This window comes from Cetorhinus maximus, chromosome 20, assembly GCF_964194155.1.
Source record: "Cetorhinus maximus chromosome 20, sCetMax3.hap1.1, whole genome shotgun sequence".
In the NCBI taxonomy this organism is placed as follows: domain Eukaryota; kingdom Metazoa; phylum Chordata; class Chondrichthyes; order Lamniformes; family Cetorhinidae; genus Cetorhinus; species Cetorhinus maximus.
In genome coordinates, this window is record NC_135898.1 from 59,831,790 (window position 1) to 59,844,516 (window position 12,727).

The window sequence follows — 12,727 nt, forward strand, 5'->3', positions numbered from 1 at the left end:
TCTTGCACTCATCAGGCCACTTTGCAAGAACACCAGTATAATGAGAAAACAACAATTTATGCTGTATGTGAAGAGAGTGCTGATTGGTTGGCAAGTGCACTCTAGGAGAGGCGTTGCCTTGGAGAAGGCACCAGTGATGGTGGCTGACAGTTAACTGCCAAGCAGTACATGCAAATACGCCACGCTGCGAGCCTGACTGACAATCTTAAGTTGCTTGTCCGCGTAATTATTAGCACACTGAGGATTATTCTGCAAATGTTGTCCAATCATGGAATCACCTTCACATTTGCGAAGACCATACAGGACTTGCATATTGATAGCAATGCTGTGTTTATGTGCTCATTTGACATTGCTAACCTATTCATCAATGTTCCACTTAAGGAAGCCATACATAATTTGTGCGGCAGTACTATTTCATGGTGTTCGAGACCGCCACCATTGCGCAAATCAGTATTCATTGAACTCAATTGTGCAAGTTGCCAAGTTCATGAGTTCAGTTTTAATGACAGCAAGTACACTGAAATAGATAGTGTTGCCACGGGATCCCCTCTAGGCCCAGCTCTTGCAAACATCTTTGTTGGGTTCCATGAGAAACGTGTCTTCGATGGAATGACACCGAACCTCCTACCCCTTGCATATTTCCGATATGTGGATGATTTGTTTGCTATATTTAAATCTGAAGTGCTTGTATTAATTTCCTTACATGCCTTAATCGGCTCCATCCTGTGCTTAAATTCACCTTTGAAATGGAGCAGTCAAATGAACTCCCCTTCCTTGTCGTACTAGTTGAGAAATCCGCCAGGAGTTTCTCTACCACAGTCTATTGCAAGCCTGCCTTCACTGGTCAATACATGTGTTGGGATCCTTACAGTTCCACACGCTATAAGATTGGTCTTATCGGCAACCTTGTAAATAGAGCCCAAGCCATTTGCTCACCATGTAAGCTTGATGCTGAAGTAGGTCGCATCAAAGGCATCCTGCAGGATAATGGTACCCTGATCAGATCATTTCACGCTGTGTATCACACAAACTCATGAAATGGCCTAATGCTGCCACTTCAGCCCCTAAAAAGTTCCCAGTCTACCTCAAATTACCCTGGAAGGGCATGGCATCTCAAAAATTTGAGCAACAGGTGAAGCTAGCTGTTTCATGCTGCTGCTATGTAGTAGCAACACGAGTGGTATTCGCCACAAACAGGATGCTGTTGTCAAACCAAAAAGACGTTCTGTCTATCACACAGATGAGTAATGTGGTATATGAATTTAAGTGCCAGTTTGATGCTACGTAAGTAGGCCATATGCCCCAAAGACTGGTGGATTGTATCAAACAGTGTCTCCCAGCTGCTGTTCATAGTGGGCAAGATACAGACCGTACCCAACCAGCCCGTGCTTGCAAAACTCAAAACAGTGTCCAACATTAAATGTGATTTGGATGACATTTGCTAAATAATCCTCATTGTGCTAAGAATTAGGCTGACAACCAATTTAAGATTCAGTCGTGGCTCACAGTTTGGCACATTTGTGTGTACTGCAGGCTACATATATTAATACACAGGGCCCTATTCTTTTCAGACAGAAAGAACATGTACACACATTGCGCCTGTTTCAGCTAAACAAATTAAGTGACAGCCATTTGCTGACTCATTGCTCAGGACAATGACTTGACCAATCAGCATCAAATTGCCTGGTTTAAATTTCAAGCAATGCTTGGCTGTTAACTGTCAGTCACCATCACTGGTGCATTCTCCATGGCAATACCTCTACCAATCAGAGTTCACTTGCCAACTAATCAGCACTCTCTTCACATACAGTATAAATTGTTGTTTTTCCCTTATATTGGTATCCTTGTGAAGTGTCCTGATAATACAAGATGAAAAGCCTTGACATGATCCTTTTGATCAGCAACACTCAAGTTTTGCACCACCAAATGACTATTTATCCAAAGTAGCCTGAAGGATTAGCTGTGTGTTAACCCAGTAAAAGCATCAAATGTTGATTTGGAAGACCAACTTCGCGAATCTTTTGAGCACAATACATTTTTTAGCCTGAGATGCACTTTTCTCAGGAGACATGTTTCTCCAGTTCAGAGTTTCAGATTCACTGGAGGAGTCCCCAGTCCCAGTGTCTGAGAATGTGTCTCCTTGCTCACTAGGTAATTTGTAGCATGCCTGTTCATTAGATTGGTTTCTGGGATAAAAGGGTTGCCATATGAAATTCATAACTTGGGGGGAATAATAGTACCGTATTTCAACTGAACCACATATCACAATTGTCAGTGCTTCCTAAGGTGGACTGAATTAAAAGATGAAGCAGAGTTTGGTTTGAATTGTAAGTTTCCTTATTTTACAAGGGGAAACACAACACATTAGGTATAATGGGAGTCACTTAGTTCAATCAGCACAACAGCTCTCTTGATATAATGCCTTTAAAGTAATAAAGCATTTCAAGTGCTTCACAGGAGCAATATAAACAAATATGACAGAGTCACATAATATATTAGATCAGATGACCAAAAGCCTAGTCAAAGAGGTAGGTTTGAAGGAGTGTCTTAAAGGAGAAAAGTGAGGTAGAGAGACAGAAGTGTAGGGAGGGAATTCCAGAGTTTAGGGCAGAAGCAGCTGAAGACATGGTCATCAGTGGTGGAGGAATTAAAATTGTGTGTGTTTAAGAGGCCAGAATTAGATAAGGGCAGATATTTGAGGGGTTTGGGCTGGAGGAGATTATAGAGATTGGGAGGGGCGGGGCCAGGGAGGGGTTTGCAAACCAGGATGAGAATTTTAAAATGAAGACTTTGTTTGAATGGGATCTTTTGTTGGTCAGCAAGCACAGGGTTGGTGGATGAACGAGACTTGGTGAGAGTTAAGATACCAGCAGCAGAGTTTTGGATGACCTCAAGTTTACGGAGAGTAGAATGTGGGAGACCATTGATTTACGAGGAAGTACATTGGAATAGTCAAGTCTAGAAGTAAAAGAGGCATGAATGAGTGTACCTTTATATTTAAATTTTGTTTCGAAATTAAAGTTATGCTATTCAGCTTTGGTGTCTTACCTTTCTTAAACAGCATAATCCCTTTGCATTTTGTGTCTCACTTCTCTCTTTGCAACGTTTTGCTGTCTACCTAAGGAGTGTGGCAGATTGCCGCCTTCCTGTCTAAATCTCTCTTTGGGACAAGCCATCCCTCCTTGCCTGCTAGTCAAAGCAGATGCCCAAGTAGAGCAGCCTAACTTGATAATGATCCCTGCTGAGTTCAAATGACAGATTGTTGCAGCAACAATGAGTGTGACTGGTCACTAGAATATCATTATCCTTATCATCCGCAGGATTCTGGTTTCAAATGCTCCATTTGAAATCTAATGCATACTTAGCAACCCTGCCATCATGTAATTTGAACCCCGCTAAAGCAAGCTTTCACTTTTAAGTGTATTTAAATATAACCCATATCTGGAGCCTTTATGTGGAAAAATGATTAAAAGTTCAGAACCTGTCAGTCTGACTACATCTCAATGGTTTAGGCTATTAAATCTCATGTATCATGACAGAAATATCTTGATTCAAAAAAATTCTGAGTATTTGTTGATGTATCAAATGTCAAGAAGACTGTACAAAACTGTAAAATATGGTGGACTACGTCATTGAATGAATCTTAGAAAGCCCTAAGAGAGGAGGAACGATGGCTTGGATTTTCCTTTCTCAATAGTGGTGAGTGCTGTCAAGTTTGCCTCTATTGAGGAAGGCAATGGCACCGCTACTTGCAGGGGTCTCATTTACACTTAATCTGGAAGTTGCGATGTGCCTGAATGTGCTCTGGAGGCATCCACACCAATGGTGCTGCCATTCCTAATCTTAAAGCGGCAGGGACCATCAGTTCAAAAACTGCCTGTTTGCCTTCAACTTGCATGGATTTCCTGTTCAAAAAGTTAGGGCTGATCATCACAGACAGAAATCAGGGATTCAGCCCTCAAATGCTTCTGTTATCATTCACAAAATAAGTAGATGGTTGGCAATTATGAATAAAAATGACTTTCACGATTCCCCCTGCAATATCTGCTCCTCTACATTTTCCCTTTTTCCCCTCCATTGCTTCTTGTTCAAACGATCAGCCCTGCTGGAAGAAGAGGAAGCTTTCACTGCACCCTACGGACAAGGTATATACGGATTTCTTTGGGCAGTCAATGGTAAGCGTTGAAGTTTTGCTGCGGAGGGGGAAATCTAGGCCATGGTTGTGAAAACATTGACTGTAATGAACCCGTATCAGTTGAAAAACACACATGGCTCACCCATACCATTATATCTTGAAGCTATGCTCTTCCATCATACCCCATGCATGAAGACCCATTTAAAGTTTGAAAGGGGATTTGGAATTGCGCTTAATCAGCTTGCACTGGACACTTCCAAATTACAAGAGAAAAATATAGATCTTTAGTGTCCACCTTGCACCTACTAAGTGGAAGATGTTACAGTATCTTGGTTCAGTTTAAATTGTAACTTTTTCCAGAATTGTATCCATGTAAAAACAGTCATTTAACTAAGTGTTCTTTTGTTAGGTAAAACTTTTAAAGCTACTAAAGTTTAAGTCAAGGTAGAACATGGCAATGGATAAGAAATTGGTTGAAGCAACGGTTACTTGTTGAGTGTAGAGTGGGAGGGTGAGGTGGGGTGGGGGGAGAGAAAGAAGAGAGTACTGAATGGAGTGCCCCAGGGGTTGATTTTGGGACTTTTTAATTTTTTTAAACATGTGTTAATGGCTTCAGAAGCAAGAAGACAAATGGTCTCATTTACAGATGACATTAAGTTAGAGAATATTTGTGTTGAACTGGTGACCAGGGAAATAAATGAGCTAGATATGTAAGTGAATGGATTAGAGTAGGTGATAACCCACAATGTGGAACGTGAAACTGGTGTGGGAAATTGAACAACGATACTCCCTCACTCAACCCTCCATTGAGATGTTCTTTCCTCCTCCATGCCACAGAATACTGTTTCCCCAAACCAGTTCATTGAAGCTGATGGTACTCTTTCACTCCTCCCATTCCCAGTTTGGGAATGAATACTATCAAATAACTGAAGAATTGTCAGGAGTTCTCCATGTGGTGTTCTAGTGTGCCACCTCAAATGTCAATCAAGGAATTACATTAGCGAGCCTATGGGAGTGTATTTTGATTAAAAAGCTTTGTTTTGGTCCTTGAAATGTGTTTGTAAAGCAACCTGTATCCCAGGATCTCCTGTGGGTAATGCTTGGACTATCTCTTGTTATGCTTTCCCCATTTCCAATCATTTATTTGTCCTTAATAACCTTCAGACAAAATAAAAAGTAGTTTCTTCACCCTAGTCATCAGCCCCAATCCATCTGCTGTCAAGCATTGAATCCCTAAACCTCTGCGCCTTTTGCTATCTCTCTCCGTTTTAAAGCCTACCTCTTCGACCAAGATTTTGGCCTGATGCAATCTCTCCTTATGTGGCTCAGTGTCAAACTCTGTTTTTGAAATACCATGGGAAATTTTACCACATTGAAGGTAAGTCCCAAGCATTCTGGATACATTTTGAACTCTGATTTGGGTTGACGGATTGTCACTTGATTTGTAAACTTCTCATCGCCATGAGTTTTAATTTTTATTATTATTCAGATTTAACTCCTATCATCATCTTCAAACATAGTTCATTCTGATAATGCAATTGTATGAAACAGCTGTGTGAAGTGGTGCAATTTTAAAATTGTCATTTCTGGTAAGCCCCTTTGTTGAAACCCTTATCAACTTACTGTAACTATAATTTATTACGATGTGGAATCTGCATAAAAAGAAGCAATAGAAAAACATTTAGAGACATAAAAATACAAATTAGTCAGCATGTATTCTAAAAGGCCAAGTCATGCTTAACTAACCTGATAGAATTGTCTTTAAAATACCTCACAGCAAGCTTACGAATGAAGGTTAGGTCATTTGGAGTTGGGTGAGCAAAATGGCTGTACAGCAAATTGGCTAAAAATAGAAAGCAGAAAGTAGGGGTGAAGGTTAGTAATTCAGATTGGAGAAAGGTAAAATGGCTGTATACCACAAGGATCAGTGCTGGGACCATAATTTACATTCATGGTTTGGACAAGGGAATAAGTAACTAGATCAAAATTTGCAGATAATACCAAATTGGAAGGTATATTGGTAATTCTCTACCCCAGAGAGCTGTGGATGCTCAGCCTTGATTTTTGTGTTCAAGCCCTGGAGTGAGATTTGACCTCAGAACCTTAGACTCAAGAGGTGAGTGTGCTCCCAGCTGAGCCACCCACAGCTGATGGTTGAAGGATCCCTTTTTGAATGGGTTAGTGATCTCTGACCCCCATCTAAGTTTCAATACTATATAATACTCAAAATGAGCAAGTGCTGCATGTAAAGTGTGTTTTAATAATGCTTTTTAATAAACCAGGTGCCTGCTTCTTACTAGAGTCCGCCTTTTTTTTGATTGAGGATGACACTCATAAATTATTCTCCACTTCAAGACAGGATCTGCACTTTGTCTTCATTGCTGCCATAGCAGAAAATGATGTTTCATAAACATATGTTGTTGGGAAAGGTAGAAATACTTTAATTGCTTCTTTTACCAATTTTGGTTACTCTGTAAGAACAGATTTCCAAAATGTCAGTTCCTAGAACTTAATTTTCAGCAGATGGTTACCGGAGTTTCACCAGCTCCTCTTCTGTTTATCCACTCTAATTATGGATTTAAATCTATTGACAAAGGACTTTTGAAATATTTCATGGAAGAACATGTAAAATCTTAAATTACTATTCTAAGCAGAACAGGCCGTAGTACCATTGATATACCAGTAAAGTGAACTGTGATCAGAAATATTAAAGTAATGGCTAAGATTTGATGCAATACAAAATACAGCACTGTCAAACTATCAGTGCAAATGTGAAAGAAGAGTGTTTGTTGGCAGTGTTCCCTTTAATTTCCTGTCACTGTGCAATCCATTTGTCACACTTTGCGGCCCCTTGAAGATTGGCACACGGCTGTTCTTGTGTGTATCTTAAAGGGACCGCTGCTTATCTGCTGCCTGTTTGTTCTGTGCGGTAACGCACCCATGCAGCTTAGACAGAACGTTGGTCCTGGGGTTTGGGAAATTCATCAATAAAACTTTTGTCAACAGTGTTTAGAAACAACGGGATATCAGCTCCCACGTGTCAAACCCGAGCTCTTAAGAGAAGTAGCAGTGATAGTGGAGGTTGATGTGTGGCCCAGCAGCTTGTTCTTGTGTGCGCACTCAGCAATATTTGGCAGTTCCAGGGAGGAAGGGAGGGATGATTGTCGCTGATTTGTGTTTGATGCAAACTGAAACTGCAGAAGCACAGCACCAGAACTTTCAGCCTGAATACTTCCAGCACTGTTCACAGCATCTGCAATCACCAATATTGCTCCTCCTCATCATACCCACACCATCCTAGCTTTGCTCTGGCTCATGGGAGACCCATTGCCCCAGCGTCCACTCATTAGCCCGGCTACCAATGGCTCCCATTACTTGGGCATTTTAGTTGTGGACTGAACCTTATTTCGCAGACCCCCCAGAAAATGGACCCCCAGGTGTCTGTGGACCCCAGTTTGAGAACCAAACAAAGTATAAACGCTAACACAAACTAGTTGGTCTGGGCTGTATATTTTACTTTAATGAGGCATACTTTTGTTTCAGTGCCCTTATCATTTCTCCAGGCATGCAATTGCATTTTTATAGGTTATTTGAATGCTTTACGAGGAGATTTAGTATTCAAAGCTCACTGAATGACTGACTAACAAAGTAATTTATTATTTCCTTTCGATGTGTATAGAGCAATGCCACATTTTAAAAAAAATGTCAGCAGTGATTATTACTGGAAACTATTCTAGTTGGCTTAAAATTAGTCACAGAATTCCCGTAAAGTTTAAATAAGTAAGGCCCTGGTTAACCCTTGGAGCGTTCGGAAGGCTTTCACACAAAACCTCAAGCTTGCAGTTTGATTTTGTAAGGGAATATGGGTCTATAAATAACCAGAGCTGGTAATTTACAGAACTTTTTAAATGGTAAAACACACAAGTTTTTAAAATTTACAAAGGAAATTTGATGCTTTGTACATTAATCTTTGCTGGAAAATTGTGCATTTGTTATAATGGTGTTTCCATTAATCCTTCTGTAAAATAGGTTTAGCTGAATATCATTGTACACCTAATAGAAACATTTGGATGTTTCAGCTTTTCTCAAAGCAGTTGTGAATACAGCAACTAGAATAGCTTTTTCTTTCAATAACACGATTAGCCTGAATTTAATGCGACTGAACCGTTCCTGCATGTGCAGAATCCAATCTCAGTAGAAACATTGTACTTCAGGAAATGATTGCTTTAAGTATTTTATATATGTAGCACATTACCATCTGTTGTATAACTTGGATTAGTGCCAGGTTCTACAACCTGCAAAACCAGGAGTGTGATTTGATAATTTTATGTGGATGCATTTTTTATACTAGTATAAAGTACAGTGCATACAGCTTCTCTCTCCTCCCCCAATCTCAAAATGCAAACTAGACCAAGCAGTACTGACCAGATGAAGAATTTTCAGATAAGAATTTTTTTATAGAATGCATGTAAAAACAAAATTGTTCCCATTTTTAGTTGATACATGGCATCTGGAATAAAATATGTTTACTGTTTGGCCTTGTATATAGTGAGACTTAGGTTTTTGAGTTTGAATCTCTGAATGTAGTAATTTACAATGCATGTTGGTAACCTATAGCAAGCATTCTTTGTCATTAAGCAAGGTTGAAATGAAAAATGAATTGGTAGTCAGGCATGTGAAACAAGATTCAGTCCATCAAGTTTTACTTGGTGAGCAAGATTAAAATCCAGTATTGATGCACAAACTCTCTGGGACCCTGTACTGGAACCTTGGTGACTTCAAGACACTAACCATGACCAGAATTGAGCAGATTTTCTGAATGTGACTGGTGGAAGGGTGGTGCAGTACAAATATTTCTTGGATTCTACTGAGTTGGCATTATTTACTTGAAATATTTTAACCTTCTACTACATATAGCTCAAAACTTAATTTTTATAACATTTGGCAATGACATTCATGTTAGATGATTTTAAGTGCTGAATTACAGTTTTGAAAAGCTTATGATGCACTGTAAAAGTTGTCATCTTAAGCTATTAAAATTATCTGTACAAGATCATTTGCAGGATCTTGTACACATTCACTTTAATATTTTGCCTGAATTTATATACCACTACAGTAACATCAATATTGAGGACCAGGAGTTTCCTTTGCCTTGCATTAAGGCATAACCGTGCCCTTTGGTGATTTCTTTCTTCAGGCTGGTGGAATGGGAAAATATGAATGTTCATCTGTTGGAGCACCAATGTGGTGTTTTTGGAATGGTGGGCCGTGGTTTTACTTATAATTCTATTTAAGCTCCCAAAGTTATGCTATTTGATATGAGGAATTGCTGAGCCGAAGCCCTAGTGCTTCTCTGGGCATGTGAGGAGGGGGAATAATGGAGAGAAAAAGTTTTCTTTGCGCTCCCCTGAACTGTCCAACCGGTAGTGCAGAGAAATATTAGCTCACTTGACCCCTCAATCGAGGGTACAGAATTCACAAAAGACATAGTGCAAAGATTAGATAGGGGTGCTGTTCACCTTTAGTTTTCTTAATATGTGTGTGTCCCCTTTCTCATGAAAAGAAGCTAGATTAAATCAAGAGGGAGAAATGGACAGAATGAAAGTTTAATAGGGTGAGATGAAGTAAGGCAGGAAATGTTTTTGTGAAGTATAAACACCAGCAGTGGCATGTTTCTGTGCTGTAAGTACTATGTCACCCCCTCAGAACTTGGCTAACTCGGAGAAAAGAAATCTTTCAGTGCGTGCTTTATGGTGGGATTGTAAACTCATTCATGTTCTTGCATATGTAAATATTAAATATCTATACCAAAAGAGTCAATCATATGGTTTTATGCCAGCTCTATCGTTTTATTGCAAATGTGCTTTCATAGTAGTTCCAAGGGGAGGTGGTGGCGTAGTGGTATTGTCACTGGACTGGTATTCCAGAGACCCAGGTTAATGCCCTGGGGACCCGGGTTCGAATCCCCGGGCTGAAATTTGAATTCGATAAAAATCTGGAATTAAAAGTCTGATGACGATCATGAAACCGCTGTCGATTGTTGTAAAAACCCATCTGGTTCACTAATGTCTCTTTAGGGAGGGAAATCTGCCGTCCTTACCTGGTCTGGCCCACAACAATGTGGTTGACTCTTTTAAAAAATGCCCTCTGAACAAGGGCAGCTGGGGATAGGCAATTAGCCAGTGCCCACATCCCATGAACGAATAAAAAAAAAAATTAGTCTAATAAATGCATTGCACACTGAGAATTGCATTGCTCAACTTTTGAGAAATTCAGTGCTGGACTCCACAACTGAGACATTTACATTTGAGGTCATAATATTTTACTAAAGGGAAAAACAAAGTCATTTTGAATTCCAAATTATGCCAGTTTATGTGAGACATTAGTTGAGACAAATTTATTTCTCTTGCAGTGTGATGTGGAGCATCAGAAATGCCTTATGTGGATCGACAGAATCGCATTTGTGGATTCCTCGACATTGAAGAAAATGAAAACAGTGGAAAATTTCTGCGTCGATACTTTATACTGGACACTCGGGCAGACAGTTTGCTATGGTATATGGACAATCCACAGGTCAGTGTTTGATCTTGCATTATTAGCAACTCCGTTAAAGTCCTATGGTTACCATACCGTGTAACTTGCAGCAGTTTTATATTGGAAGTGGTTCTGCGCTGGATATTAAAATTGAGTAAAATATAATGTAAATGGCTGATATGGTACTATTCTGGATTATATTTTAATGATGAGTGAGTATGCATTAACAATTCATTACTGATTCGTGAACCTAAAGATAACAATTGTTTAGCACTAGAAACAAAGCTATTTATGTAAACTCGGCTGTCATTCTGTGCAGATTTTATCAAAGTATGTTTTTCAATAATGGCGAAGAACACTTTACTCATGCACAATTCATAATTTAATGAGGCTTGACACCATTTTTAAATTCTTGCATAAACCTATCTTAGTTTGTTTCATGTCATGAAATGTAATGAGAACATTATATTTATTTGTTGATCAGTGATTTAAAAATGGTATGGTCTCTATTCACATTAGCTTGTGTATTGGAAAATGCTGATTTACTTCATTAATTTGATTTCGAGTAGATCATACATTAGTAGCTGATTTAAGGAAATCTTGTTAGAAAAGGGTTTAATAACTGGATGCAGTAGACCTCTTTTTAATACCAGATAAAGGTATTATCTGAAGGCTAGTGTTGCAGCTACTCTCATTTTTACTGTTGCATCTTTATTTGCTTAATTTTTAGAATCTGCCGTCAGGAGCATCACACGTTGGGGCACTTAAGCTTACATACATTTCGAAGGTAATTATTGGTTTGATGGGATTTGTTTGCCCTAATAAATGGAAAAATCAAAATGGTAGCATTTCACAATGCAGAAAAAATGGAGACGAAATCAGGGTACGTGACAGGTAACTCAAGGTTGCATTACGTGTGTCAATGAAGTATATATCAATGAAGTACTTTGGTATCAGTGATTGTTGTATAACTCTGCAAAAGTATTCTCTGGCTAGGTACAAACCCACAGATTTTAATCTACTTTGTGATGTAACCCAGCCTTAAAATAAGAAATTGCTTCAGAAAAGTGTTTTTGAAGACGGTATTGACCAAGGTTTATGAACATTCACAAAGAGCCATCCAACTGTCTCTCTGGAAAGAACCACCTCCTGACATCTAGCCTACATCCGGCATAAAATTCTGATCCCTGATCCTCCCTGCCCTATTCAATTGGAACAAATTGTCATCTGGAACACAATGGCTGGGATTTTTCGGCCCCATCGCGGGCGGGACCTGCTGCAGGTGAGGCGGTGCCCCAGCCAGAAGTTCATTGACTTGCGGCAGGACCGGAAGATCATGGTGGGCGGGGGTGGAAAATCCCACTCAACGTGTTCCTTCATGATCTTATAGACCTCAATCAGATTAGTCCTCAGTTTATGCTTCTCTAAAGTGCAGAGTCCCAACTCTTAGCCTACCTTGATAACCTAAGATACTTAGATACTGGTAATTAGTCTGGAGGCCATCCTTTGCACCCTTTTCAAAACCTCAATACCACACACCATATCTGGACACTGAGCTGGGCACAGTATTTGACGTGAGGCCTGATCAAGATCCTGTACGAGGACAAAATAGTATGTGCCTCATCTTGTAGTGTATTGACCTATGAATTCAGCTTTATGGCATTACTCGTATACCTTTAAAGATCTGTGCACTTCAACTAGAATTAGAATGAAACTCAGAATTTCCTATTGGATATCAGTGTGGCGTATTCAAGTGAATAATTGAAATCAACTTTGTATGCTAACCTTTTATTTAGTAAGTCATTTCTACAACTGATTATTTACATTTATTCATTTACCTTAAAATTCTAACATTTTTATATGTTTAGAATAGCATTGATTCATTTCTCCAATTCTTAATGAACTCCAATTTAGGTGCTTCCTTTCTGCCTGCCTTCTTATCTGACTTCTGTGCCATTTTGTGACTTGCCATTCTGTGAATGCCACTGTTGCTTGTTGAGCAAGTGTTTTTAGTGACTTTCCATTCTGATTTATTTTAATTCATCTTTGTTCTCTTGT

The 12,727-nt window shown here is 39.4% G+C and overlaps 1 protein-coding gene across 10 annotated transcripts in view; it reads left to right on the top strand.

Annotated features, from left to right (window-relative positions):
* The window catches only part of LOC144694418 (pleckstrin homology domain-containing family A member 1-like), a 74,767-nt gene that overhangs the window by 20,081 nt on the left and 41,959 nt on the right, over window positions 1–12,727 (top strand). For 9 of the 10 annotated variants that reach the window (XR_013579748.1, XR_013579747.1, XM_078564791.1 and 6 more), the window contains exons 2-3: window positions 10,548–10,708; window positions 11,400–11,456. Coding sequence is in view for 7 of the 10 variants with exons in the window: in XM_078564791.1 (XP_078420917.1) it covers window positions 10,568–10,708; window positions 11,400–11,456 (198 nt within the window). In the remaining 3 variants the exon portion in view is untranslated. Of the gene's footprint in view, window positions 1–10,547; window positions 10,709–11,399; window positions 11,457–12,727 lie in introns of those variants that run through there. The other variant, XM_078564797.1, reaches the window with a different exon arrangement.